Source organism: Xyrauchen texanus, chromosome 34 (assembly GCF_025860055.1).
Source record: "Xyrauchen texanus isolate HMW12.3.18 chromosome 34, RBS_HiC_50CHRs, whole genome shotgun sequence".
NCBI lineage: Eukaryota > Metazoa > Chordata > Actinopteri > Cypriniformes > Catostomidae > Xyrauchen > Xyrauchen texanus.
Window position 1 is genome coordinate 11,744,726 of NC_068309.1, and position 27,940 is coordinate 11,772,665.

The following is a 27,940-nucleotide window of genomic DNA, read 5'->3' on the forward strand; positions in this document are numbered from 1 at the left end:
CTTTTCCCAGTTGATTGCAATTATGATTTAAAAATATATATATTTTATTGAAACTGCAGTCACAAAAAGCAATTTTTAGAGATTCAATACATTAGAGCACAACGTAACTTAAAAACTTAATAATAAGAAATTTCCATGACTTCTCCAAACCTGCAGGAAAGCCCCATTTCGAAATTCTCTGACTTTTCCAGGTTTTCCATGACTGTCGGAATACTGAACAGCTAAACAAACCTTTAAAACCTAAAATATCATGCTGAAATATTCAGATGCACCTCATCTTTGTTTCACAAAGCACACAGAACTCTAGAAAGAGTCTTCAATGCTCAGATCTCACTTTTCCAAGTGGAATGTGAAGGAAACGAGATTGACAGTGAACAGTCTTAGTCAAGCTCAGAGATTCACTGTATCCCATGCTGTCAGACAAGAAACATCAAGCACACTTTGGCCTGGAAATTAACCTCAGATCATGCATAATCCTTTGCGTTAATACTCAACTTACTACCACATCTATCAAACCCAGGTAGCCAAGAGAAACCTGCATGCAAGCTGCAACCAAGCCAACCATTGCTACATCAAGAATTCCTGTTTGCCCTAAACCCTTGTCAATGCAATGCATGTTAAAAATAAACACTGGATAGAAAGCAAACAGTAATGCAAGAAGTGATGAGATAGATTTGTGTATTTTTTTCCTTTAGGAAGCAGAGACAAATGTCTTCAAGCCATGCAGTTGAAGTAGTACATCAAGTCATAGCAAAAGTCTCTCTCACTCACATGCCAGCCTAAAACTACTGGAGTAATTCTCTGCAGCTAGGCTCTAAAGAGGTAGGTCAGAAGGTGTAGTAATTACAAGCAAATCCAAGCTTTCTTCCCCTCCAGTTTGTCCCCTCCCCCACCCAGCCTCGATCCCCAGACCTCATCTGATTGGCAGATGCACAGGCTGCCTTCCGCAGCATGCTCAGAAAATGTCTGCCACTCGTTGGAGCTGCTCTTGCAACAAAGGAGGTCGTCTGTCTTTCTGTTTCTCCCATTTGCCACCAGGGGAGCCACTTCATAATAAGAGTCCCCCCTTTCCCTGACCAAACCTGGCAAGATCTGCCCCACCGAAACTACAAAGAGCTCATCACGGCTTATCAATTTAGTCTTTGTTGTTTAACTCTGAGGTCAACCATGACCTTTACTGAGGAGGTTCTGTCTAACAAAGATAGAGCTGAATTCACTTATTGCAAGGTTAGTCAGACATTGGTGATTACCAAACATATTTGAAGTTGTGTGCTTCCGATTTATTATTATTATTATTTTTTTTTTATGGTTTTATTTAAAAAGATCATAAGCAAACCCTTGTTTGTCAACCAGTTTGTGCTTGTCTGGAACTCTTTGGAAATTAGATCCTTGTTTTCTTGATGTAAAAGGAAAGGTGTTCAGAAATGGAGAGATGAACTGATGCAAAAGATATTCTGACATTTCAAAACAGGTTTGACTGGTTTGAAAAAATTAATGCTACACATTTATTTTTAGGAAGACAGGGAGTCAAATATGAAAAGATGGTAATGTCAGTTATATTCTTTTTTTTTTTTTGACAGGATGGTCAAATATAAACATTTTATAAATTGTTTTTTCAAAATCACACAGTGGTGGTTACTTTAATGGTCCATTAATCATGGACAGACATAATACTGTCTGGTGTTCAAAGTAGAATGTACTTTCTGTTAGTAGAGAGTAAAGACCAGAAAATCAGAAGAAATTCAGTATAGGCCTAGTTTGAAGGCAGAGGACATGAAGAAATCATCTCACTACCTTTAGACTTTCAGATTCAGAGAACATATATAAAACAATCGCCACTGATTGATTCTCTACCAAAACACTTTTAAAGCACACCAGCTGAAGTGGATCTCAGATATTACAAAAAGATATCAGCTCTCATGTTCCTCTCATTGAGATAAAAATATTTGAATGTGGATGGCCTGGCCCTTCCCCTACAGGTCAAACAGGTGCAGGGATGTTGTAACCAGACTGTTTACCGATACAATGAGCCAAACAGGGGAATCTTTTCTACTAGGTAAGGGGCACTGTGTTGTGATTTGGGAGATTGGTGATAGAGACCAACATTTAAACCAATCTACTCTTATTAAAAAAATCTAGACTTAATCTATGATCAAGAACTGAATCTACATAAAATAACCAATTTTAATGTAACAATAAATTATATGTGCACTCACATTTATTTACACTCACTGGCCACTTTATAAGGTACACCAGTACATCTACTTATTCATGCGATTATCTAATCAGCCAATTGTGTGGCAGCACGTGACATTATTATTAGTGCCAGATGGGCTGGTTTGAGTATTTCTGGAACTGCTGATCTCCTGGGATTTTCATACACAACAGTCAGTAGAGTGTATAGAGAATGGTGCGAAAAACAAAAAACGATCACTGAGTGTCAGTTATGTGGGTGAAAACAACTTGTTGATGAGAGTGGTCAAAAGAGAATGGCCAGACTGGTTTGAGCTGACAGAGAGGCTACATTAACTCAGATAAATCCTCTGTACAATTGTAGTGAGCAGAATAGCATCTCAGAACGCAGAACATGCCGAACTTTGAGACGGATGGGCTACAACAGCAGAAGACCACGCTGGGTTCCACTTCCGTCATCCATGAACAGAAAACTGAGGCTGCATTGGGCCTACCATTTTGTTCACCTCAGCAGAAATTAGGGATGGGCATTTTGGTCATTTAGTCTACTCGAGTACTTGGGGGCAATGACGTGTACATAATTCTATATAATAACATGTCTGACAAACGTCTTTGGCTGCTGGATTGCGTCTTGTTGTTCCAGTGTATCGTCTATTCATTATTATAGGCTGCTATAAAATAATCTGTAAAAAAATGTACAAACGACTGCATAATCAAAATATAAGGCATCATATTTTGTAGGGCTGGGATAAACGATAATTTTTTTAACGATTAATTTAGCGATTTTTTTTTTCCGATGCATCGATTAATCTAACGATTCAGCTTTAACTGAGGCAATCTGTCACGGCACATTAAAGAGCCACAAAATAGTAGGCCTATTTACGGTTAAAATTTTCTTTGACTGACCAAATTTGAAAGTTGAGACTTTATTAAATGTTACCTGCTTGGTAGGGCTGGGATAAACGATTATTTTTTAAACGATTAATCTAGCGATTATATTTTCGATGCATCGATTAATCTAACGATTAATTTTTTCAGTCCGATTCGATTTTGATTCGATTATCTCCCCATTAATTGACTAACAGCAATTTATACATGTTGATTTACATATCTGAATGAAAAAACATGAATTCCTTAACATTGCCATATATGTTTATTGCTCTTAAAATTCCAAAATAAAAGACTATACAAGTGCAAAGTAATGCATTCTTAGTCAGAGGTAGCATTCAATAAAACCTTGAAAACACATAGGCCTAGCTTACTGAAAAAAGCGCATCTTGTAATTCTTCTTTCAGATTAAAATAACAACTTGATGTCTAGCATTCAATAAAAAAATAAAAAGATCACCCAGCCACCCTTTCTTAGAGCTATTGAATGAATACAGTAACTATTGTAAACTTGGGGGCTTTAAGCTAATACAGAAAGTGCTTTTCCAACAAAAAATAAATAATGAAAATAAACATTCAGAATTCAACATTTATGTTGAACATAGGCCTAGCTTACTGAAAAAAAGCATCTTCATTCACATGCAAATAACAACTTACACTCTGACACTTTCCTTTCACCTTAAGAATACTCTGTGTGTGTGTGTGTGTGTGTGTGTGTGTGTGTGTGTGTGTGTGTGTGTGTGTGAGTGTGTGTGGGCGCGCGCGTACGTGCGTGCCGGGTGGCGCCTCTTCAGGTGCTGGTGCATTGCCGTGGTGCTAGAATGGAAGGCCATCTCTATTTTGCAAAGATGACATATCACGGAATTGTTTCCTTTTAAATTAAATAATTCCCATACTTTAGAGGAACGAGTGCGTGCCGCCTTGCACTTCTGATAGTCTGAGGAGCCACTCGTGTTGCTACTACTGTCCGGCGCCGCCATCTTTGTTTTGGGTCTGACGAATCGACGCGCATATTTTGCGTCAACGTATTTTTGGTCCTGTCTGTCAGCGCGTTGTCAGTGTCTGTCCAACTCAATGAATGTGCACAACACGCATCTGTCTGTTCTTCCTTCAGGTTATCGTAGTAATCTTAATAGGTGCGCACCATTTTTTTTTTTTAGAACTGTCTAATTTCAAATCATGTTTGGCTTATCAGGCGATGCCATAACGTCACATTTTTAATATGCGAGTTTTGAAGACGCTAAGCAGTCTGTTCCATTTAGTTGCGCTCTGTCTAACTGTTTGAAAACCTCACCTGCTGTATATGCGCTGCTTCAGCGCATTGAGTCCACTGCCACACACCTGGTGTGTGTGCATGTGTGTCCAAGTGTTCGCTCCTGTGGGGAAAGCCTCAATGCTCCGTATTGTTGTTGCTGTTATGATTCATGAAGTGTTCCATTCAACCATTCAACTGGGGAAAGTGCAATGGAATGACACTTTATGTCGGACTTCTAACTAGGAAACTTGTGCTGAAATCTCCAACTCCCACTTCGTCGAGATGCAGGTGTGTTACATCACGCAAACATTTAGCAATTTTTGCAATTCTTCCCATAAGACCTGCACCCCTGAGTCTTCGCTTTACTGTTGTACATGAAACTGAGCAGGTGTTGAGCAGGTAGAATTCAATGAAGCTGTCAGCTGAGGACATGTGAGGCAACTATTTCTCAAACTAGAGCCAGTTGTCCTTTGTCTTTGTATAGTGTACACCTTTGTATGAAATCTTCAGTTTTATTTTGGCAATTTCAAGCATTTTATAGCCTTCATTCCTCCAAAATGCATACTGTGGCAAAACAAACACAAAGATAATGTTAAGCTTCATTTAATGATCCAAATAGCTTTCAACTGTGTTTGATATAATGGCAATTGATTTTCTAGTACCAAATTAACAATTTAACATGAATACTCAAGGATAAGGTGTTGGAGTGATGGCTGCTGGAAATGGAGCCTGTCTAGATTTGATCAAAAATTACTTTTTAAATAGTGATGGTGCTGTTTTTTTTACATCAGTATTCCTGACTATACTTTGTGATAAGTTGAATGCAACTTTGGTGAATTAAAGTACCAATTTCCTTCCGAAACAGCAAAATCTGTACATTTTCCAAAACTTTTGGCCGCCAGTGTACATTATGCAGGGCTCCAGATTATGACTAAAATGGTTGCAAGTGCGACAAAAATAATTGATTGCAACAATAATTTAACATCTACTCTCCATTGGCGACAGCCGGGTTTGTGTGCGTTCATATGCAGTTTCGTCAGATATCATCTTTTGAGTTATTGAATACATGTATAGAGCACGCACCAGTGTGTCTTGAGCCACTTTTCACCTGTTCCGTTTCTGACGAGCACGCTACACACAACAACAATCCGTGAACAAATGAACAAATGAGTCGTGAACAAATGACTCTTTTGAACCGGGTCTTTTTCATGAATCACCCGAAAAGAAATGAGGGTTTGACCTCAGGAGCTCAGGTTAGCGGTTTGAATTAGATTTACTTTCTCAGCGAATAAGCCATCAGTGTCCTCACATCTGGGAGTGCAGAAGAGTCCCATGTGTATTTCAGACTTTTTTTTTTTTAAATTAAAAAGTCCCATATTGTGTACCACTTTTTCTGTTAATTATTGATTGGGATTGGAGTAGCACAATAAACTGCATCTGGAATTTCTTTCAATTTGCAATCTTGTAGTCTTTGTGTCTGGGCCATCCGGTATACGTAAAGAAAGACTAAGGCAATATTTTAAAAAAATAAATATACAATTACAAAAAATTATGCTTAAGAAGGCAACACACTACTATATACATACTATATTTTATGTAATTATCTGTAATGTGGATTGTGAAGAGCAGTATTAAATAAAACAATCTTGTATCTGTATAAATTATGAAAGGTTGTGTGAACATTTGAGACAAAAGGGAATGCAAACTTATGTTCTCAACAATATATTCTGTTTATTAACCCTTCGATTAATGGGTTATCATCTGTCATAATTTTCTTCGGCTTTCTATCTTGTTTCTGAACAGCAATCTAAATGGAGCAATTCTGTGATTTGGTGACTAAAAACAGCCATTTGGCTCCTTAATGTTTCATTTTAGGAGACAATGGCTCCTATATAATTTGTTTTAGTCTGGAGCCCTGTCACAATGAGGGTTCCACCGATACCACTTTTTTATTCCGATCAGATTCCGATATCGGAAATCTCAGTATCAGCAGATACTGATCCCAAGCAGATACCAGTGTTGTTGTTTTTTTGCATAATCAGTTTAGAATATCTTTACATTATTTTGTAGAATTAATTGGGAGTACTCTTTAATATGTAAAGAAACACAAACCTCTAACTACACATAATTTCAATATACATGTGTAGCTTATTGAGAGACACTTTATTATTAACTAGTATACTGGATAACGTAGCAGCAAAATTAACAGTAATTCCAGTCTTCAAGTATAAAAGAAACCACTGTTTTATTTTTGCCTTTTTTTTTTTTTTTTTTTTTTTTATGTTTCAACTTGCATCTGGACTTTAAATGATTCAGATCTCTTTTTTTGTTCAATTTAGTTGTAAGACATCAGTTCACTTTTCATTCACACAGTTATTTTTTGGAACCTTTTTTCAACTTGTAAATTGTAAACAAATAATAATGATGGCAATAGTAGCGCTCAAATATTGTGCACCGCATGAAGGCTAAAAATAGCCATGAGTGAATCACCCAGGGCTACGTGTGCTTACGTGTGTCAACAGAGAAGCACCACTCACTAACATACTACCACTGCGCGTGCATATACTACTGTATATTACTATAAATATAAAATACTATTTACTTATTAAAGAATCACAGAAATTGCGATTCACAGGGCTATCGCACATAGCTTTGAATAAAATGCTTGAGTCAAATGAACAACTATAATGGTGTTTTTATGGTTCTTTTATGTAATTTTTGGAGCTTGACAGTAATGAACATGATTAACACACAGTATCGGATTTGGATCGGGCTTGTCAGACCAATACCCGATATGTTTAAAAACATCAATATTGGACCCGATACCGATCCAGGTATCGGATCAGTGCATCCCTAGTTGTGTCATAAGGATGGGCAGCAAAGATCAATGTGCAGTCAAAGTAAATTTCCAAAACAACAAAACCCATCAAAACAGGTATTTTTTAACAGATTGGGTGTACCAAACATTCCTAACAGATGCATTTGTTTGTAGCTTCTACACAAATTTTACGCTGAGCTCATAATGTAACGGTGATGTAAAGAGGATACACAAAATATGAGAGCGCTAGTAGACATGATTCAAACCTTCATAGTTTAATATCTGATTACATGTGTAGCAAACCATCAGAGCTAAACTGAATGTTCAGTTCATCAGATGTAACTGTGACTCACATACATAAATAGCAATCAATGAGGAAACCAAGAAATAAGCTTAAGCTCAGGGTAGTGTGACCAATAACAGCCCTGTCCCCAATTCAACAAAATAAATTAGCAAAATAAACAAAGAATGGCATAAGCCCAATACATGAAAAACACAGCAATTCAAAATTAAAATATGATCCAAAGCAATGTCACATGAAAGCAGCCACAATATGTGTAACACCAAACATTCTTAGTCCACATTTGGAAGAAATTAAAATGCCTGGGAAAACCATAGAAAGTATGTAAAGTAATACTAAGGCCACATTCTTTTAGTGGTCTACGCAGGTCTTGCAGCAGTAAAGATAAACCACCAAACTGTGTAATCAGTTTTGTTACAGAACCCGTTTCTTGCTTAAGCCTCTCTTTAACTGGATAGTTTCAAATAGCCTTGAATAAGAAGGCCATCCAGCCTCCTGTTATTGGCAGCCTACGATATCACATCAGGCTGCAATCTTGTATTGCTCTGAACACTATTGCTATGTTCAGAATTGTAAACTAGCATACTACAATTTCTGCAGCATATGGCTGTACGAACACAAACATATATCACTATATTGCGAAATTGTATCGATATAGTCAGTATTTTATTGATCTACTACAGTTTAATAAAGAAGCAGCAGATTCAATATTTTTCTCAAGGACAAGCTCTCTCGCGCAGTTTCAGTCACAATTCAATGATGGTTTTGTGATGCATCGTGATATATTTAAATCGTGACATTTAATCGTGACATATTGTGATAAGTATCTAATCGTGATGTGGATAGCAAAATGGCTACATATATTCCAGTTTGTATACTATGCACCCAGATGACTAGGCTTGGGATTGATGCCTTTTCATGCCTTTTTTCATCCTTATTCATAAAATAACTGATATCTATGATTATATCGCCATATATCGCCTTTTTTCAGAAATAAACAGGGCTGCTCATTGCACATTAGCATTTGTCTCATACATCTTTCTCAACAAAACTATGCTAAACTGTAAGCGACAGGGTAACTTAAAGGGGGTCACACACTGGATGCGACTGGTGGACGGCCTGCCGCATTCTAAAATTAGAAACAATTATTTTCTATGGAGGTACACACACCGTCACTCGGTATCTATCAAAAGCGCCAAAATCTGCAACACCACAGAGTGCAACTCGCATAGTTTTCCATTAACTTCGACCCAAATCATTATCAAAGGACAAATTATTGACTTTATCCATCACTTGATGATATATTGTGTATAAAGGTGCGTATACACTGCGCGCGACAGCGACTCCATCCCATTCATTTTCAATGAGAGCACAGCAACTTCCGGCGACAGGAGCTGTCGCGACCATTGGCGACTAGATGTGGGCGTGTCCAGCGACACGGCAAAGTTGAGACACGCTGGACACGCCGGACACGCCCACATCACGTGTCGCTGGACACGCCCACATCACGTGATCCTTCTCTCTCTCTTAGCTCCTGCAGTAACGGAAAGATGGATGAAAGGCTAATTCTTGCTGTTAGAAATTTTCCAGTGCTCTATGATATGTCTCTTCCCACGTACAAGGACATTTTTAAGAAAAATACTGCGTGGAAAGGTGTATCTGAGATCGCGGGGATTTTGTGGACCCAGACAGACCGGCATTTGCATTTTCGCCGCAGATAAACAGCCGCTATGGCAAACAGCACGCCTTGTTTCTCATTAATCTTTGATATATAGCATTTTATGTACTGATTCCATTTAGATTTAGTCTTTTCCCTCCAAAATGTTTGTTTTTAGTGGCAAGAAAAGAGATTCGCTGTCAACAGCAATGGAATGACATCCGTGAATGTCATTTATAAATGTTACTAGGCAACCAGTAGTGGGAACACCCACTAGCGACTTCACCGCCAGCCACTGGCGACCTGCAGCGACAAAGTCGCTGGCTGTGTGTACGTACCTTAAGAATCTTTCATATAGCCTACACATAAGCCATAAGTATGCCTTTTTCTGGTTTGACTTCAATGAGCTTCAATGAAAGCTATTCAAAGCTACATACAGAGAAATTGCATAAAAGTAGCCATTTCTAATAGTTCAGTTTGTGTGGTTAAACTAATTTCATACACTAACCTGTAAACTCATCACCGTTTTGAAGTGCAAAAACATTTGTAACTTGTGTATGGTGACTAGATCCACAAATAGTTAGGACTTTCACCTCCCACATCGACGTGTCTTGTGTGACAATGATACCTGTGCCTTGTCATTCCCGCGATCAGATTCATTATATGTTAAATCACCCCCTTGTGGTCTCCAAATGCTATTAAACTAGACTAAATTAAACCGAAGGCCAATTGACAGTGAATTGGAAAGCACAGATATTGTGCTTTGTGCTAATTTAAATGTCAGCTTATGTAAATATATATCGATCCCTCAAAAGCATATCAGTAATAATCAATATATTGATATTTTACGACATTCCTATAAATGTCCTATGACATAATCCAAAAAATGGGCAAGAAATACTGTATCCCACTTTGCAATGTGCTCGACCTCCCATTTCCAGAGTGACAAATAAACTGGAAGTAATATCCTCATTATATATTGTTATTTTAAAATAACAAATGCAAAATAAATATATGTATTTCCGAGATAGTAACTGAACCCCATTTGCTGAATTAGAAATGCAATGAGATGAAGTCATAGGACTGTGAGCATGTTTACATGCACACCAATACGCTGGGACAAAAATCAGCGTATATTTAAAAAAAAACTCTAATGACGCAAAAAAACATGTTCAGAAAATATTTTTTTAGGTTTAGGTATTTTTTTGGGTTTTGATGTCACAACAAAGATTTATGCGTACAATTCTTGCACACAATGTATAAGCCTTCGGCATTAAAGATAAAGACATGCAACACGAAATCTGGTGTGTGCCGATTGGAAACCATTTTAGAATTTTTATTTACATGTTGTCAGTAAATTAAGCAAGATAGTCTATGTAAAGGCACTCAATGTAGCTCACTACCATCTGCATAATTCATATACTGAATCATATACTATTTAAAAACAATAGTAGGCAGTATACAGTATGTGTATTTTGCACATCAGTATTCAGTAAGCTGAATGCTAGTATTCCATTCCAAATGTAGACTAATATTGAGACGTTTGCAAAGTCATCTCTCTTTACAGAGGCCTATAAAATACTCCCAATTAAGACCATAAAGAAGATGAATCAGGCAGATTGAAGTACAATCAAAAGAAAGGTCAAGAGGAACAAGTTGGAAAAGGAGACCAAACAAAATGGGATAAGCATTTAAAAATGCACCACCACTTGTTTGCTGTCCAGAATTCAGAGATCACTCCTCTTCCCTGGCCTAGGGTTTCTCTACAAACCAATAACAAGCGCAAGAAACAACCATCTGACCACCGACACTGATAATCCTCTGGATTCTTATACAGACGAGACTGCTTTCGACATTCATGCCTCATGATTGTAAATGTTGAATCAGTCCTCTGTGAAGGAAGGAACAGCAAATGTTGAGCGCTTCGATTTTGACACTGCATGCTCTTGTTTAAGATGAGATGGCTTGATCGCAGGCCGTTAACTACAGCACTGGCTCAAAGCTTAAGATGCAGACTGGGTACCATTTTTCAGTCATTTTTAAAAAGTATTCCTCTCCTCTGAACATCAGCAGGGTGGCCCTCAATGGGCTAAACATGAATGGCAAAATGAGAAAGCAATGACAAAAATACAAGGAATCAAGACGATGTGCCTCAAATGAAATAGAACCAGCATGAAGGAGAACCAAAGGATCTTCCTGTAAAAGACGCTCCACCATCGGTATCATACCTGCTTTCAAACGATGGCCTCCGTTGAGGGTGAAAGAGCTTCGAGCTGACTGCTCCTCTTTTCTCTTCTCCTCCTGCATGCAAGCATTCAACCGGTTTGTTGATCAAGTGACCTAGAGGCTCCCTCTGTTGGTCGATCTAGCTAAACCTCACACTGAGCATGCTCAGTCAGTTCAAATTTCATTTTTTTCTCTCCTTAGAGCAGGGCACCAATGAATTCAGGCAGCCATTTCATAGCTGGGAAAAAGGAAGGTATGGTGAAGCTCCAGGAACATGAGGCTCTGCTATCTACCACAGGAACAGGAGCAAGACTGTGCGCTATCCTTAATCTTTTCTTGTCTCTAGAGGTCTTCATCTCCATTGAGTCTCTTAGTAGGGCAGGGCTGTCACCAGAGACACAAGGCCTAGAGAAGCCATGGGCAATCCAGTCGCTTTGATAAAAATATTTCTTAATGTTGGTGCTAGAAATAGACTGACAAATCCAATCTGTCGAAAACAAGCTTTTTGGTATGTGTATATATATATATTAATTACAGTCTTTTAATCCAACATTTCAGTTGGATACAGAAATCTGAATATTCCGGGTTCAATACAAGTTCAATTTAATCTATTGTATTTGTGGCATAATGTTGATTATCACAAAAAAAAAAATATTTAAATACTATTCTGATTTTGAAATATAGACTTTGACTATATTTCCCTCCTTTTCATTAAAAACAAAAGCAAAAATTTAGGTTACAGTGAGGCACTTACAATGGAAGTGAATGGGGCCAGTTGGAGAGAGAAGAAATCGGTAGAAAATAAACTAACGTGAATTCTTCTGTTAAAACTTGTATATTATTTGAGCTGTAAGTGGTGTAAATTGTCATTTTTATGGTAGTTTTAGGGTTTAGAGTGTTACATCATAATGTCTACAAAGTTTTCAAATTTGATACAACTTCACAGCAAAGGTTTGTAAACAATTTTATCACACTTAAATCAAGTTAACATGTAAATTGTTTATATCTTGTAGCTATACTTTTTTAACATTTATGGATTGGACACTTTCACTTCCATTGTAAGTGTTTCACTGTAACCCAGATTTTATTTTATTTTTTTAAGAAAAGGAGGGACTACATTGCGAAAGTCGAAATACATTTTTGTGGTAATAAACATTTTGCTATACCATAAATTCTGTCTACTGAGCTTAACTTGCATTGAACCTGGAATATTCCTTAAATGGAAGTAACCATTCCTCAAAAAGATTGAAGGTTGGATACAATCTTCAAGAATCAGCTTCAATTTCTCTGTATTCAAAATTGGAATCCTAGTAAAGCTCATGACATTCAATAAAGGACGTGGCACTTGAGCAAAATGAAATAAAATCAAAACACATTCATAAAGGTAAAATGACAGCTTACTGAAAAGACACTTGAGAAATAGCAATATTCCCCAATAGTTACAAGAGCACAATTTCCATCGGTAGCAGATTTGTAGGCCTAATATAAAAAAAAAAAAAACACCTGCTTGAGACAAAACTATAGAAATGATGGTCATTACAGACAGCTCTTTCCAACAAAAATGGAATTAAGTCTATTTTGAATATGTAGGATTAGGGAGTCTACATCAAAAAGTAGGAAGTAGAGACTCCATTATTGTCCATTACAGTAAACCTAATATTTCCCCCTAATACTGTAATATTTCACTTCTAAATGGTGAATAAATAAAACAACGACCTGAATAACCTTATATTTATAGAACAGTAATCTTTATTTCCATTCTACAGAGCAATACAAAGCTAGAAGCCTAATCAGTTCATATAATGTCACTCTGTGGCATTAGATTTGCTCTCAGAATCCCATAGTGTTCACAAGTATTTTTATTGAGGAGAAAATCCTAACGTATATTTCATAGTTCTAATGAGATGTGTATACTTGTATATCTGATTCAGTCTACAGTCTTCCACAACCCTAACAGATCTTTCCTAAATCGATTACAGTCTGATGTTATAATTAAATTCCATCCCAAGACTATAAACAATGCACGAGAAGCATAATTTTAATGCCATGAAAGAGATCCTAAAATGTACGTTTTTGGTTTTTAATAATTTTCCCAGTGACACTTTGAGGCCTTGTCTTGTAACCTTGGCAGGAGGAAGGATTTGTCATTCTGCCAAAGAAATTACACTCTTGACATCACATGGAGCTACACAAGAAACCTGTGTAGCATGCATAGAGGAGTTTCTTGATGCCATTTTACCTCGTACCAGCAGGGAAAATGACACTGCTGAGAGTCAGAGAAACTGATATCCAAGAATCCATGTTTAGCAGATTAAGAGCCAGATAATACTGCCCAAGATTTGATTCAATGTTGAGGAAAAACGTGGCTTTAGTAACCTTCTCTGCTTTCCCTTCACAGGGAAGGTGAGACAGAAACAAAAACAAAAGAGAGAAGGTGAAAGAGAGAAAAGAAAGGATTAGAGAAAAAGGGAGAAGGATCTGAAAGTGTGTGGTTATACACAATCCTTCCTGGATGCCCTGTCCGTTCTGTGGAAGTCTCTTTAAACAGCTTCGTTTTTATCATTTCATCAAGATGCTATGAAACAAATGGCCATACGACACACCAACACACATGCAGATTCACGTTTTCTGAAAATGAATCCAGATGGTTCCAGGCATGCAAAGGAGCTTTCTACAAATGCAGAGCGATCTTTGTGTTCACCTCACTAGAATCTACAGCACAACCCTTGGTATTCAGTTCCAACTGCAGAAGTAGCAGTCTATGTTTTTCAGAACTGATTATAGCCAACTGATGTCAGCACTCAGCTATCAGGAAAAAACATCAAGCCTGCATAATCGGCTCTGCTTGGTTGCTCAAAGACACACTCAGCCTACAAGTTTTTCTTTCCGGCCATTGAACACAATTGCAAACAATTTGTAGTAAACCACCTATTAAATGCATGTCCTTGACTAAAACTTGAGGGGAACTTGCACTGGACACTTAAACACTAAGGCTGTTTCATTTGCAAAGTGAAGAGATGCAGAGCTACAGGTTTATCTAGCAGTTGAGTCAGTACTTTTACACACACTTTAAAAGTTTGATTTCAGTATAACTAAAACAATAACTAATCTTTTTCAAATTTCCTGTAAATGATTTACTCTGACTAAAATTGTACCAGTTATAGTTTGGGGAAGTCGGGCTAACAGACCTAGAAAATGCGACCTAGAAAAAGGTTCACCACTTTGGGTTTTGGGATATAGCAACACCCAATGTCCTAAAAAAAAAATCCAGGAAATTGCCTTAGTCTGCCAGATTTGGGATGACCGCAGTGTGGTGCATGTAGTTTGCAGCTCCTGTGCAGTTTCCAGCAGTACTTTGCTTCAAATCCTGGGACTCAATCAGTATACCAATAAGATGATAGATTAATCAGATCATCTCCAATATGCCAGGTCAAAAAACCTATATTGGAATAAAAAAATATATTTTCCAAGCTGCAAAGCAAACAAAAGGCACTGAGTCCATTTCTTTCAAAACACATTCAAGCGGACCAGAGGAACCAGCCATATATCTGGGCAATGCTTGTTCCTAGACCACAAAAGCAAAAATGGAGATAGAAATAATCCTGTTTTATCAGAGGGTAAACCCTCCAACAAACATGGTTGTACCTGACTTAAGCAGTTGTCTCCATTTATGGGGGAGGAGGAAACAAATATACACACTTCAACTAGCAATCTTCCCGCACATGCACCATCCCTGCGCACAGGTCACATGACCAGCTCTCTGGAAAAAAAAAAGCTCTGACATGGCCCACAATGAGCATGCTCAGATGGAGCTTTACTGTTCTTCATGAAGAAGGAAGAGCAGAAAAACAACACTGCAGCCATTTCATGGAACAGGATCTGGCTAGTCAATGGCCTCTTTTGGTCTCTTTAAAAGCTTGTACTGCTTCTTAATCTAACCATTTGTGGTTTTTCAAAGGTTTCTGTCTGAAATGAGAAGCAATGCATAAACAACATGTTTTCTATGCCAATGTTTTTAGGGGTTGTAATGTAACAAAACACTTACACTAAAGCATGTACACCTAGACATATTAAACATAGTATATATATATATATATATATATTTAAAACACAACAGACCAATTTCAATCCATATGTGTTGGCATTTCTGTTGTTTTAACGGAAAAAAACCTTCTTGAAATGAATTCTGTGCCAGGGCTGACAACAAAAAAATGTCTATCACGACAGGCTACCCACATCTGACATATTTAGTGTATAATCTGTATTGGCTCTGCATGTTTAATGTCAAAAGAATTTTGGAAATCAGGGATGCTTAAAAGTCTAGAATTTGAAGATGGACAATAATGATTACTTGGCATTTAATAGCAATCAGTAGGAGCTGGGCCATTTCTATGACAGGGCAAAATGTTGTGACCTTTTATTTCTGCAAAATAAGGGGTAAGCAAACAATATATCATCTTATTTTTGACAATATGTACAAAGGTTAAAACCAGAATACATTTGCAAGTACTGTTTCTATGTGGTTGTGACAAACTCCATTATATGTAAGTAATGTCTATTACAATCAGGAGGTAGGCCGATACATCGGTTTTAGCGATTAATTCTAAAACAGTGTGTCATTAACAAAGCGTATATAAACCCATTCATTATATGACCAGAAATATTTGCCATTACATGTTTAAAGTGAAGTCGGAGTGCTTTGGTTTCATTATCAAAGTCTTTTTTTCTATCTTTGTTCATTTATATTTTCGCGGGAGTTTGGTGCAAGCCTCTACTGACTGCGTGCTTCAGAGAGTTTGAAAAATGCTTCACACAATCTTCCGGAGAGGAGCTGCTCAGGTTGACGTCCGGGGTGTGGCTCAGTGATACTCGAGTTCAACTAATGAAATACAAATGCGCTGTTAATGGCATTTATAAATTAGCTTAAAATTACCTTATTTGTGCATTAAAATGTGATTGGAATATGAAGTGCACAATAATCATGTTATCTCAAATGACCTCAATTAGATGGTTATTTAATAATCTCAACAGGCCTAACTGCACAAATAAACTGGAACCAAAAGTAGAACTGCTACAATGTAAGCAAAATCTTTCTTTAGTTAGTTTTTAAAGAAGCCGTTTACCAGACTTGCTAGCAAGTTTAATGAATCAGACTGATCTCACAGGGAATTTGGAAACAGTAGGCTAATTTTCTTAAGCTAAACTTGGTCTGTGCTTACCAAAATTCCAACCCTGCTGACACAACACATCTTACCACAGGAGAAGGTAAATACTACTGAACGAATGCAAAAATATTTTAATGGATGGGGCTTGTCAGTTACTCAGCCGATGTCAGAGGCTGGAACGTTTGGAAACAGCATACCGCCTTCCCATGTGATCATGTTGGATGAACAATCAGATTGTAGTTATATTGATGTTTGCACTGAAGATTAATTTTTAACAATGTTCCTTAGAACAATGGCCTTCTGGAAAAACAGTCTGGCCCAAGGGTAGGAAACACTGTATTTTTATGAACAAGAATGAAGTTTTGCAGTCAACATTCAATGTCAATGGCATTCAATGACATTCATCTGGTAAAGGAACAAAGTGTATCCAGATTAGAAACAGGCAAGCAACATACCATGATGAGATGACAAGAAGAAAGATGACTTGTAAAAAATATAAGAAAGAAAAAACATACATTACTAGAGTCTATAATCTTCAATCATATGTTTCTTAGCACAAAAGTAGGGGACCTCTCATGAGGTCATAGTGTATTTGCTGATGCCACAGTATACTACCCCTGACTCAAACTTCATAATAACAGCGAAATACCATATTGTATTTATTAATTACAGTGTATGTAGTGTAGCAATATTCCCAGATAGCAGTGGTATTCGGCTGAACTCGGTGGTGAAGCGGCAGAGACTATGAGCCCAGGCAAGGAAGGGGCTGTTCAAACAGATGGAACACAACAGACTGGAACCAAGCGCAAGGATCTCGAAACAGAAACACATTTCAAGTTGAACTCCTTTCCTGACAACGTGTTTAAAACAACAAATTGCTTAATCTGAGAAAAGCTTATTAAGAGAGCAAGACACAACGGCCAAGTACCTCCACCAACTGTAAGGGGCTGTTCACACCAAACACTTTTGCAACCATCCATGTAAAAGTGCGCTAGACGAACGTCTTTGTTTTGTTTATTCAGCATCTTGTGCAGGAGCGCTGTTTTTTAGATGCTGTGTCTAATTAAACAGAAATTTAAAAAGCATCTTGAGACACCTGCTTTCTGTTAAACTTGTGTCAGAATTTATCTTAATCTATATCATTAAAACATTTGGAAATCTTTCTTTAAATGACACCAAACACTTGATCCTCCCTTTTTTAACAAGCCTTTAATTTTTGGAATGCCACTGAAATAGTTATTCTTTAAAAACACCCTCAGATCTTAAAGGGCTAATGGACAAGTTGGATTCTTTATAAAGCTTCCAATGTTGGCTGCTCATAGTGTGCAGATCTATAATACTGACAAAGCATAGCTACTTTGAAGTTAAAATATAAAATCAGGCCAGATTTTTTTTTCAGTACATAATTTCCATACTTCCATATGCGTAATTTCATAGTTTTGATGATGTTACTTTTATTCTAAAATGTGGAAAATAGTAATAATAAAGAATGAGTAAGTGTCTTCAAACTTGTGACAGGTTGTGTATGTTGGGAGTCTGAAAGTTCCACATCCAAGCATGGCTTGATTTTGCACTCATTATTAGTAAATATTCAACACAAGATCACTACAATGAAAAGCCTCTACATTGGCCAATCAGTTTGAGCAGCCAATGGGTTTGATGTGTTACACAGAAACATTTTCCACCTATGAAGCTGTACACACCGCCGAATGTCATTTACATGTATTTATTATGTACTTTTCCTTATACCTGCCAGCAAGATACACTGGCATATATTGTAGTGAAAACCAAAAAAGTCCCAATCACAGGGCTCCCCCTGTCTGTTATATAGTGCAGGTTCTTTCCTGTGGACAAACATGTCATTTCTGATTTCTTAATAGTGCTCCATATAGTATGCAAAATTATAAATCCTGAAAATCACTAAAGACATGCATATCCTCTCTGCCACCTCCACAACGGCAATGCATTCAATACTATGCCATATATTCAATATTTCAGTCATACAGACATCATAACATCCCTAATTCCTAACCGAAGCAGTACTACCAGCTATTCCGGGAGCTGAGCATGACTTCACAGGCTGGCATAACACATTGGCCGAGTACAATATGCAGAGAATATAACTAGGGCTGAAATCATTAAACTATCATAACAAATAACTTCAGATTCATCGCACAACACTAATGTTGACAGCACCAACTAGCTCTTAGCCATGGCTTCATGCATGTCAGACCCAGCAAACTACTGATATTGCTGAAATATTCTTAAACATCAAGGAAAAGCAGTTGTGTGTCTTTGGAAAAAGTGTTTGTTTGTTCGCTTATAGATGTGCATTGACACTGTATTTACAATAAACATGCAGCTGCATCATCTGAAGCACGATAATACCGGGGCCCTGGAACCAGTATATCACCAATTACATTAACGTTCACAAACAGCACAGGCATACTTTATCCAGGTTTCTGGGCCACAGCGGTCCCCTAGTGCAGGGGAGGCCGCCCCATCTTTTTCCCTCACAAAGCTTCACGCGCTCAAAAAGCAGCGAGTTTTTATACTGAAACGGACCGTCAGGCGGGCTCTTTGAAAAAGCAGTGACAAAACGAGCACTAAGACGGTCGCTTCAAGATTAGACCGGCTGCTCAGGATACCTCAAACGGTCTGTCAATCAGTTAATAAGCCAAACTATTCGAAACAGCGGAATTACAATGGTTAAAAAAGTTACAATGTGGAAACGTTTCTCCGCGCTTACCTCAGTTTTCATTGAAGCCATGGCTCCTCAGCCCGAGACTCCGCCCCTTGCGAAAACGTCACTGATTCGCTTTCTTTCAGTTTTTTGGAGTAAAAGTGGCACGCCATTGTTTGTTATACATATGGAGGTACCAGAGGGCACTGACTTCTCCAAACCTTCGGATTTATTGTACCGTGTTTATTTTAAATCAGTCGATTTGTTCAACTAATCCTGACCACATATGAACAGTGGCGCATACTGCCACGTACGTATTATAATTTTTTTCACTCAATTATGTCGTAAAAACGTAATCTTTTCTCGTAATAACGAGAAAGTGATTTAATAAAAACAACATCTTTTCTCGTACAACAAGATAAGTGTGTCATAAAAACGGCACTCTGTTATAATAATAATGAAATTAAGTTTAGTCTTAACCTAAATATGTTATTTCACTTAAAAACTGACAGTAGATGGGTTTATGTATGAATGTTTGGCAAAACTCGCAAGGGTTATACCTAAAGTCTATTCAAATAGTATTGTAATTGGATTAATTATATTAAATTCAATATAAAATAATTACTATTCTTGTCCTTTTTGCGAAATATCTTGGCCTGCAGACACAGTTCAGAAACAAGCCTTGTCCAGCTTCATTTTTGAATATTTTCCTCTGAAAACTTGCGATTAAGGAGAAAAATCCCTGCTGACTTTAAACATTTTTACAAAATAAAACATTTTCAATATTTTAAGGATTAATTTACCGCTGAGTAGCTTACACTGTACTCTAAGCAAAGGTGGAATGGGACAGTTCATTGTCACATGCTCAACACATCTCGCTAAAATGACAGATGATGACGTTTTACAAATCAACTAACTGATTATTTATAAAATATGTCGTTTTTAAGACATAACTGATTCGTTATTACGAGAAAATATGTCGTTTTTATGACATGGCTGACTAGTTATTACGAGAAAATACGTCGTTTTATGACATAACTGACTCGTTATTACGAGAAAATACGTCGTTTTATGACATAACTGACTCGTTTAATGAGAAAATATAGTTTTTATGACATAATTGACTCGTTATTATGAGGAAATATGTCGTTTTTTTTGACATTACTAACTTATTACAAGAAAAGATGTCGTTTTTATGACAACTCGTTATTACGAGAAAATGTTTGTGACAACTAGGCCTACATCTATTACAAGAAAATGTCCGTTTTATTACAACTACCGGTAGGCTAATCGTTATTACGAGAAAATATGGTGTTATATGACATAACTGAGTCGTTTCGAGAAAATATGTCGTTTTTATTACATAACTGATTCGTTATAGCCTAACGAGAAAACACGTCGTTTTATGACATAGCTGACTCGTTATAACGAGAAAACACGTAGTTCCCTATCGAGAAGTCTCTCCTATTGCGTAAGTTGTTTACGCTATGGGAAAACTCCGTTTCTCGAGAAATATTGAAGTCTTTATGTAAAACGCATTGCAGCTGCACAGCAGACAGTAATGAGCGAGGCAGCTCGGTCATTGGCTGTGCTGCGGCAACTGCTCGAACCAATGACGGGGCGACTCTGAACGCGCGACCAATGGGCGCGCGCCTCGCGTTCGCGCGCTCAGAGCCCGCCGAAATTAGCATAGCCAGACTATATAATGGGCACCCTGTCATACGAGTTCCTTTAGATTTAATCACCTTCAGCGAAGACCTCCTCTTCGCTGGATCCTCCGGATTGTTGGAGTCTTTCGCCTGCCGTTGACAAGCCTACAGCAGGACTGCTAAGAGGACGCCGGCGCCTTCAGCCGCCTTCGAAGCCTTCTGCTACGCCATCCGGCGCGATCACTATATCCTTTTACCAAGCTACTTTGCAAGTGTTCAGCCTTTGCGACACTTTTTGTATTTAGTAAAAGAGCAAATTCGAGGCGTTGTTCCAAATGCCTTCGACCTGCGCCTCGTGCAGAGGCCTTCTTCCTGACAGGGACCATCACATTGTCTGCACTCGCTGCCTGGGACCTGACCACGCAGAAGCTGCTTTCACTCGAGGCGGATGCCCCGAATGTGACTCCATGGGCCTCAACGAACCACGCGCTCGCTTCACCGCCTTCGCCGCGAACGAGCCTGCTACCACCGTGCTGCCGTCCCCTCTGTTCGAGCCGCACAAGAAAAAACACTTTATGCATGGCCAAAAACCCCGCCGCTAGCGGGAGGCTTTATGGAAGTGGCGCGCGTGCCTATTACAATGTATGCACCCCCACCCGTAAACACTGTCGTTTCAAACATTTCTCCGGCTCTTGCTGCGAGCATTACGGAGATAGCGCGCATGCCTGTAATCTCACACGCACCCCTGCACTCAACAAAGCTGCTCAGCGTGCACCCGCGCCTCTGAGAGCTGTAAGCTCAGTGTTAGCACATTTTCTGCCTGTGTCACTAAGGGGTCACGTGTCCACACTAAAGTGCGCACTCCCACAGTTACAAACACTGTATGCATGACCAAAAACACCCGCCGCTGAGCGGAGGCTTTATGTAAGTGGCGCGCGTGCCTACTACAGTATATGCACCCCCACCCATAAGCGCTGCCCATACAGTTTCAAACAATTCTCTGGCTCATGTCGCGAGCATCACAGATGTGACGCGTGAGCCAAGAAACTCCCCGCTAAGAGCGGGAAGCTTTATGAAAGTGGCGGCGTGCCTATTACAATGTATGCACCCCACCTGTAAACACTGTCTATACAGTTTCAAACATTTCTCCAGCTCACGATCGCGAGCATTACGGAGATAGCATGCGTGCCTGTAAGCTCACACGCACCCCTGCACTCGGCACTCAACACGGCTGCTCAGCGCGCACCTGCGCCTCTGGGAGCTGTAAACTCAGTGTTAGCACAAGGCAATTTGCCGGTGGGGCCCATACGTCACTGCGACATGCCCCCAGCCAACATTCAGCCCATATCTGTGCGAGCAAAAGCCTGGGAAAAAATCCCGACATGCCAAAATGGGTTTTGAACATAATAAAACACGGTTACTCACTTCAATTCAGCTCACGAGACCACCCCGCTTTTCAGCGGTGGTCGAGACGAAAGTGAGGAAAGATGTGTCACATGTTCTACGCACCGAGGTGCTCGAACTGATAGAGAAGGGCGCTATAGAAACTGTTCCTCCCTCTATGAGCGAGGCGGGTTTTTACAGCCGCTATTTTCTCGTCCCGGAAAAGGACGGTGGCCTCCGCCCCATCCTAGATCTCAGACATCTGAACAAAGCTTTTATGATTCGCTCGTTCAGAATGTTAACAACCAAACATATCCTCACGCAAGTTCGCCCCGGGGGTTGGTTTCTATCAGTGGATTTGAAAGACGCTTACTTTCACATTCCGATAGCGCCTCATCACAGGCCTTTTCTGAGATTCAGCTTTCGAGGGACAGTCATACCAGTACACAGTACTACCATTCGGCCTATCATTGGCCCCCGTACATTCCACGAAATGTATGGACGCGGCACTTTCCCCTGAGACAGCGGGAGTGCGAATACTGAATTACCTCGACGATTGGCTAATCATAGCACAATCAGAGGGTCAGTTAACGACGCACAGATCTTGGATTATCAGCCATCTAGAATGCCTGGGTCTGAGAATTAATTTTGCAAAGAGCGTGCTATCCCCCAGCCAGAATATCTCTTCTGGGAATAGTGCTAGACTCAGTGCAGATGACAGCGTGCCTCTCATCAGAGCGCGCGCTCTCTATTCGACGCCTTGCAACATCATTCAGAAAGGGCGCGCGCGCCCCCGTCAAACGATTTCAAAGAATGCTCGGTCTCATGGCCTCGGCATCAGCTGTACTCCAGCTAGGATTGTTGCACATGCGTCCTCTCCAACGCTGGCTCAAGAGCCGTGTCCCCACTGACGCGTGGCGCTCAGGCCACTTTTTCATCAGAGCGAATCACGGCTGTATAAAAGCCCTGACGCCCTGGAAAGCCGTCGACTGGTATCAAACTGGCGTGAGTCTGGGCGTGAACACACGGAGAAAAATGATCACGACAGATGCCTCCAAAATAGGATGGGGGGCCCTTTACGAGGGCAGGCCTGTCTCCGGTTTTTGGTCAAACCCGGAAAAGTGCCTACATATAAACTGTCTGGAAATGAAAGCGGTCGCCTTGGCTCTCAGAGCCCTGCTTCCGTACCTGAAAAACGAACACGTCCTGGTCCGAACGGACAACATGACGGTAGTATCGTATATAAATCGCCAGGGTGGACTCAGGTCGAGCTCCCTGCACTCTATGGCCAGGGAGCTCATCTTATGGTCACAGCACAACCTGCGCTCGCTGAGAGCAGCGCATGTGCCAGGCGTCCTGAACCAGGGAGCGGACATGCTGTCCAGAGACAAAGTTCTCCCAGGGGAATGGTCTCTCCACCCCCTGAGGGCTCAGTGGTTATGGCAAAACTTTGGCGAGGCAGAGGTCGACCTCTTCGCCTCCAGGGAAAATGCGCACTGCCCTCTTTTTTCTCTCAAAAAGCACGGACGCACTCTCCCAAGTCTGGCCGAACTGCCCCTTGTATGCTTTTTCCCCGATCGCGATGCTACCTCAGGTCATCAGTCGGATCAGGGAAGTGAAATGTGCAGTGCTCCTGGTAGCCCCACTCTGAAAGAACCAGATGTGGTTTCCAGAACTGATGCAGATGATGCAATCTGCCCCATGGCCGATTCCGTTGAGGCTGGACCTCCTCAGGCAGGCCAACGGGATGATTCTTCATCCCCGCCCCGATCTGTGGGCCCTTCATGCATGGCCCCTCAACGGGTTCCCGAGAACCTCCCCAGTGGAGTGTTGAGAACCATCACTGAGGCGCGAGCGCCCTCTACGAGGCGCTTATATGCCCAAAAGTGGAAAGTGTTCAGTGACTGGTGTGATACCAAGAGCTTGAACCCCAAATCGTGCGAGATACCAAGTGTACTCGCCTTCTTGCAAGAGCTGCTGGAGGCGGGCCGCACACCTTCCACGCTCAAAGTCTATGTGGCTGCCATAGCGGCGTCACACAATCCTGACAAGGGACGCTCATTAGGGAAAAACGACCTAATCATTCGTTTCCTAAGAGGCGCTAGGAGGATGAACCCTCCTCGCCCCCCCTCGGTGCCGATCTGGGACCTGGCCACGGTCCTGGACGCACTCAAGAGTGCCCCGTTCGAACCTCTCCGAACCGTGCACCTTAAACAGCTCTCGCTCAAAACTGCGCTCTTGCTGGCTTCGCCTCAGTCAAGAGAGTGGGCGACCTGCACGCGCTGTCATCAAGCTGCTTGCCTGGAATTTGTACCTAACGACTGCAGATTTGTCCTTAGGCCAAAGCACGGGTATATTCCTAAAGTGCTCTCCACACCCTTCAGAGTACAGGTTATATCTCTGGCAGCGCTATCGTCTCCAGCAGACGAAAGCGACGCTAATTTACTCTGCCCGGTCAGGGCGCTCAGAGTATATTTGGAACGTTCTGCCCCGTTCAGACAGACGGAACTATTATTCGTATGCTTTGGCGGCCGCACTAAAGGTCTCGCAGTTTCAAAGCAAAGAATATCGCGCTGGATAGTGGATGCTATAGCGCTGGCTTATGAAGCCAAGGGCCTTCAATGCCCCTTAGGCGTCAGAGCTCACTCTACGAGGAGCATGGCCTCCTCGTGGGCGTGGTCGAGTGGGATACCCATTGAAGATATTTGTGCGGCGGCAGGCTGGGCCTCGCCTTCGACATTTATCAGGTTTTATAACCTACAGGTCCCCTCATGGCATTCCAACATTCTATCAGCCTGAATGTAGTATGAACTGGAGTATGTATTTGCTGAGCATTATCTCCTCCCTTACAAGGTCCGTCTCTGACTGACTTAGAGGGTTTTTTATGCATATCAGTAAGTAAAAAAATCAGTACATAAGATATGTGCTTATGTTTTTACAATGAGCGCCCCACCATGGGCCACCTTGGGGCAAAGGCGCTCTGTATTATCCCATTATATAGCTCGCCGTTGGCCGGCTCGTTGAATAATCACTTTGCTTTAAGGCTCAGGCATCTGCCTCTGGCTTTATAGTGCGAAGTCAGCACGCACGGCGTTTTGCATGGTGTTCCCATAGCGTAAGCTACTTACGCAATAGGAGAGACCTCTCGAGAGGGAACGACTCTGTTACTAACGTAACCTCGGTTCCCTGAGAGGAGGGAACTAGGGCTGCATCTAATGATTATTTTTGTTGTTGATTAATCTATCGATTATTTCTTCGATTAGTCGACTAATCTAACGATTATTTTTCCGATTAATCTAATGCATATTTTTGGGATTAGCCGATTTATCCATTGGCAAACTTTCCAATAAATAATAAGTACTACTTCTACATTAGTATTTCAAACTTTTATTAATTCATTTTCTGAATTTTTTTTTGTATCTGTCCCTATTCAAATAAACAATAAATAATTAAATAAATAAATACACTAGATTACAGCCTAGGCTACTGTTAATATGTAAATATAACGTTATTGTTTGTTTTTAAAGTCTACATTAGAGACATGCGCGGGACGGATTTCTCCCTTAATAATTCCTAAAAAGCGGACATCTCTGTTATTATCAATGAAACTGACTGCACAATGAATCTTTCATTATATCGATTTGCCAGTATGCAGAATTCAGCACTGAACAAAAAGTCAATTTTGAGCGGTGAGGTGATTCCATCTTAAATGCTTCTGATTGGCCATTGCGTTCAAGAAATCAACACATATGTCTGTGATTGGCTACATTGTTAAACGCTGCAAACATGTTATACATAGAAACGATTTACAGGCCAGGGTCTATCTATTTTGTTTTAGTTGTTCTTGTTGCTTTTGTGCAACAGATGAATGACAATTTATTTGTTTTGAGATGTTCAATTTATAGATTTCTATTTTGCGGGAGTCCCGCGAATCGTTTTATTCTCCCGCAACCAGCACACACACGAGTGCATTACCGCCCGCGCCCGCACTCAGCCATCAGATCCCGTGCCGCACTCTGTTGTGTTGGGTCCCGCGGGAGTGCATGTCTCTAGTCTACATGTGCATACACAACTTTTAAAAACGGGCAATTTAAATGCACTGAAGGCTTCGTTGACAGATTTAAGTTGAAGTTATAAATGAAAGTCCATTTTATTGTCGCGAATGGGCCAATAAATTACATCTGCACCGTTAGCAATTAACACTATTAACTAGCACACAAGCTGTAATAGCTGAAAAAGAAGGTATGACCGCAACAACAGCTCCAAAAACTCACTGTAATAAAGCCTACTACTTACCCAGCTGGCTCGTCGTTTTGAGTTCGCAGAGTCACAGGATGTTTCCTTTTAAGATGCTCGTTCATAGCAGTTGTGCTGCCATGGTATGACATTTCCGCTTTGCATAGTGAACAAAGCACCTTTCTGTTCGGCTGTAGTTTAAAGTATTCCCATACTTTGGATGATCGTGGTCTGGCTTTATGTGATAAAGCCAGATTGTCATTTTCACCATGAGCTGGAGCAGAAGCCGCCATTACTCGATATTTAAACGTAAATAATGAATGTGACGCGTCGACGCATTTCATTCGTGTCGGCGTATTTTCATAGTCGACGTAATCGATGACGTCGACGCGTCGTTGCGGCCCTAGAGGGAACGAGTAATGCGTAAGCTGCCGTGCTTGTGCTTGGTCAGTTCGCTTCAGTCGATTGAACCTAAAGAACTCTCATGACGGGGCGCCTAATATATAGCCCTAGCCACGCCCATCTTGGCGGGCTCTGAGGCTCTCATTGGTCGCGCGTTCAGAGTCGCCCCGCCATTGGTTCGAGCAAGTTGCCGCAGCACAGCCAATGACCGAGCTGCCTCGCTCATTGCTGTCTGCTGTGCAGCTGCAATGCGTTTTACATAAAGACTTCAATATTTCTCGAGAAACGGAGTTTTCCCATAGCGTAAGCTACTTACGCAATACTCGTTCCCTCCTCTCAGGGAACCGAGGTTACGTTAGTAACCGAGTCGTTTTTATGGCATAACTGACTCGTTACAAGAAAAGATGACGTTCCCTTAGAACTCAGTGCAATTGACATTGCGTAGTAACGAATATGGGGGAGTGCCTTCATACATGACCTATTTGAAACCTCTCTATAATAACGGCAATATACTAATATTGGCTGTGGTGTTTGAGCCTGTTTAGTGCGAAACTGAACCGCTTTAAAAACAGGTGCACAGTCACCATTTCCTCAGAATTTCTTCCTTCAAGACAGCGATCATCTCTTGTCTCGAACCCTCTACCTTCGCCATCGACACACACAAGCCAGCGGACGAAATCTTCACGGCAACGAGAAGACTCTCTGCTCCCCTGCAGTGCTCCGGCGAACATCTTTCCGCCTCGCCGCTTGACTTTTCGCTGGTGAACGACCTCAGCATACATCATACATCATATGATAAGGCAGTCCATTAGTACCCTCTGCTGGACTGTTTCACACAATCCTTTACAACAGGGTGCAAAAAACGATCGAACATGGTTATACAATCCAATTTGCATGCCGGCCACCCCGTTTCAACTGCATTATGTCTTCCACGGTTTCATCCGAAGACGCGCCTGTGTTACGAGCCGAAATACACAATCTCATCATGAAAAACGCAATAGAGATTGTGCCAAATTTTCAAGCACAAAAAGGGTTTTACACTCGTTATTTTCTTGTCCCAAAGAAAGACGGCAGACTTCGGTCAA

General features: G+C 40.5%; 1 protein-coding gene across 4 annotated transcripts in view; it reads right to left on the reverse strand.

Annotated features, from left to right (window-relative positions):
* Window positions 1-19,343, reverse strand: part of ehmt1b (euchromatic histone-lysine N-methyltransferase 1b) — a 38,181-nt gene extending 18,838 nt beyond the window's left edge. The window contains exon 1 of one of the 4 annotated variants that reach the window (XM_052103898.1): window positions 19,252-19,343. In XM_052103898.1, the coding sequence (XP_051959858.1) occupies window positions 19,252-19,272 (21 nt within the window). In that variant the 5' untranslated portion in view covers window positions 19,273-19,343. Of the gene's footprint in view, window positions 1-771; window positions 868-11,339; window positions 11,403-14,982; window positions 15,073-19,251 lie in introns of those variants that run through there. The other 3 variants (XM_052103901.1, XM_052103899.1, XM_052103900.1) reach the window with 3 other exon arrangements.
* Between the last annotated feature and the right edge of the window lie 8,597 nt (window positions 19,344-27,940).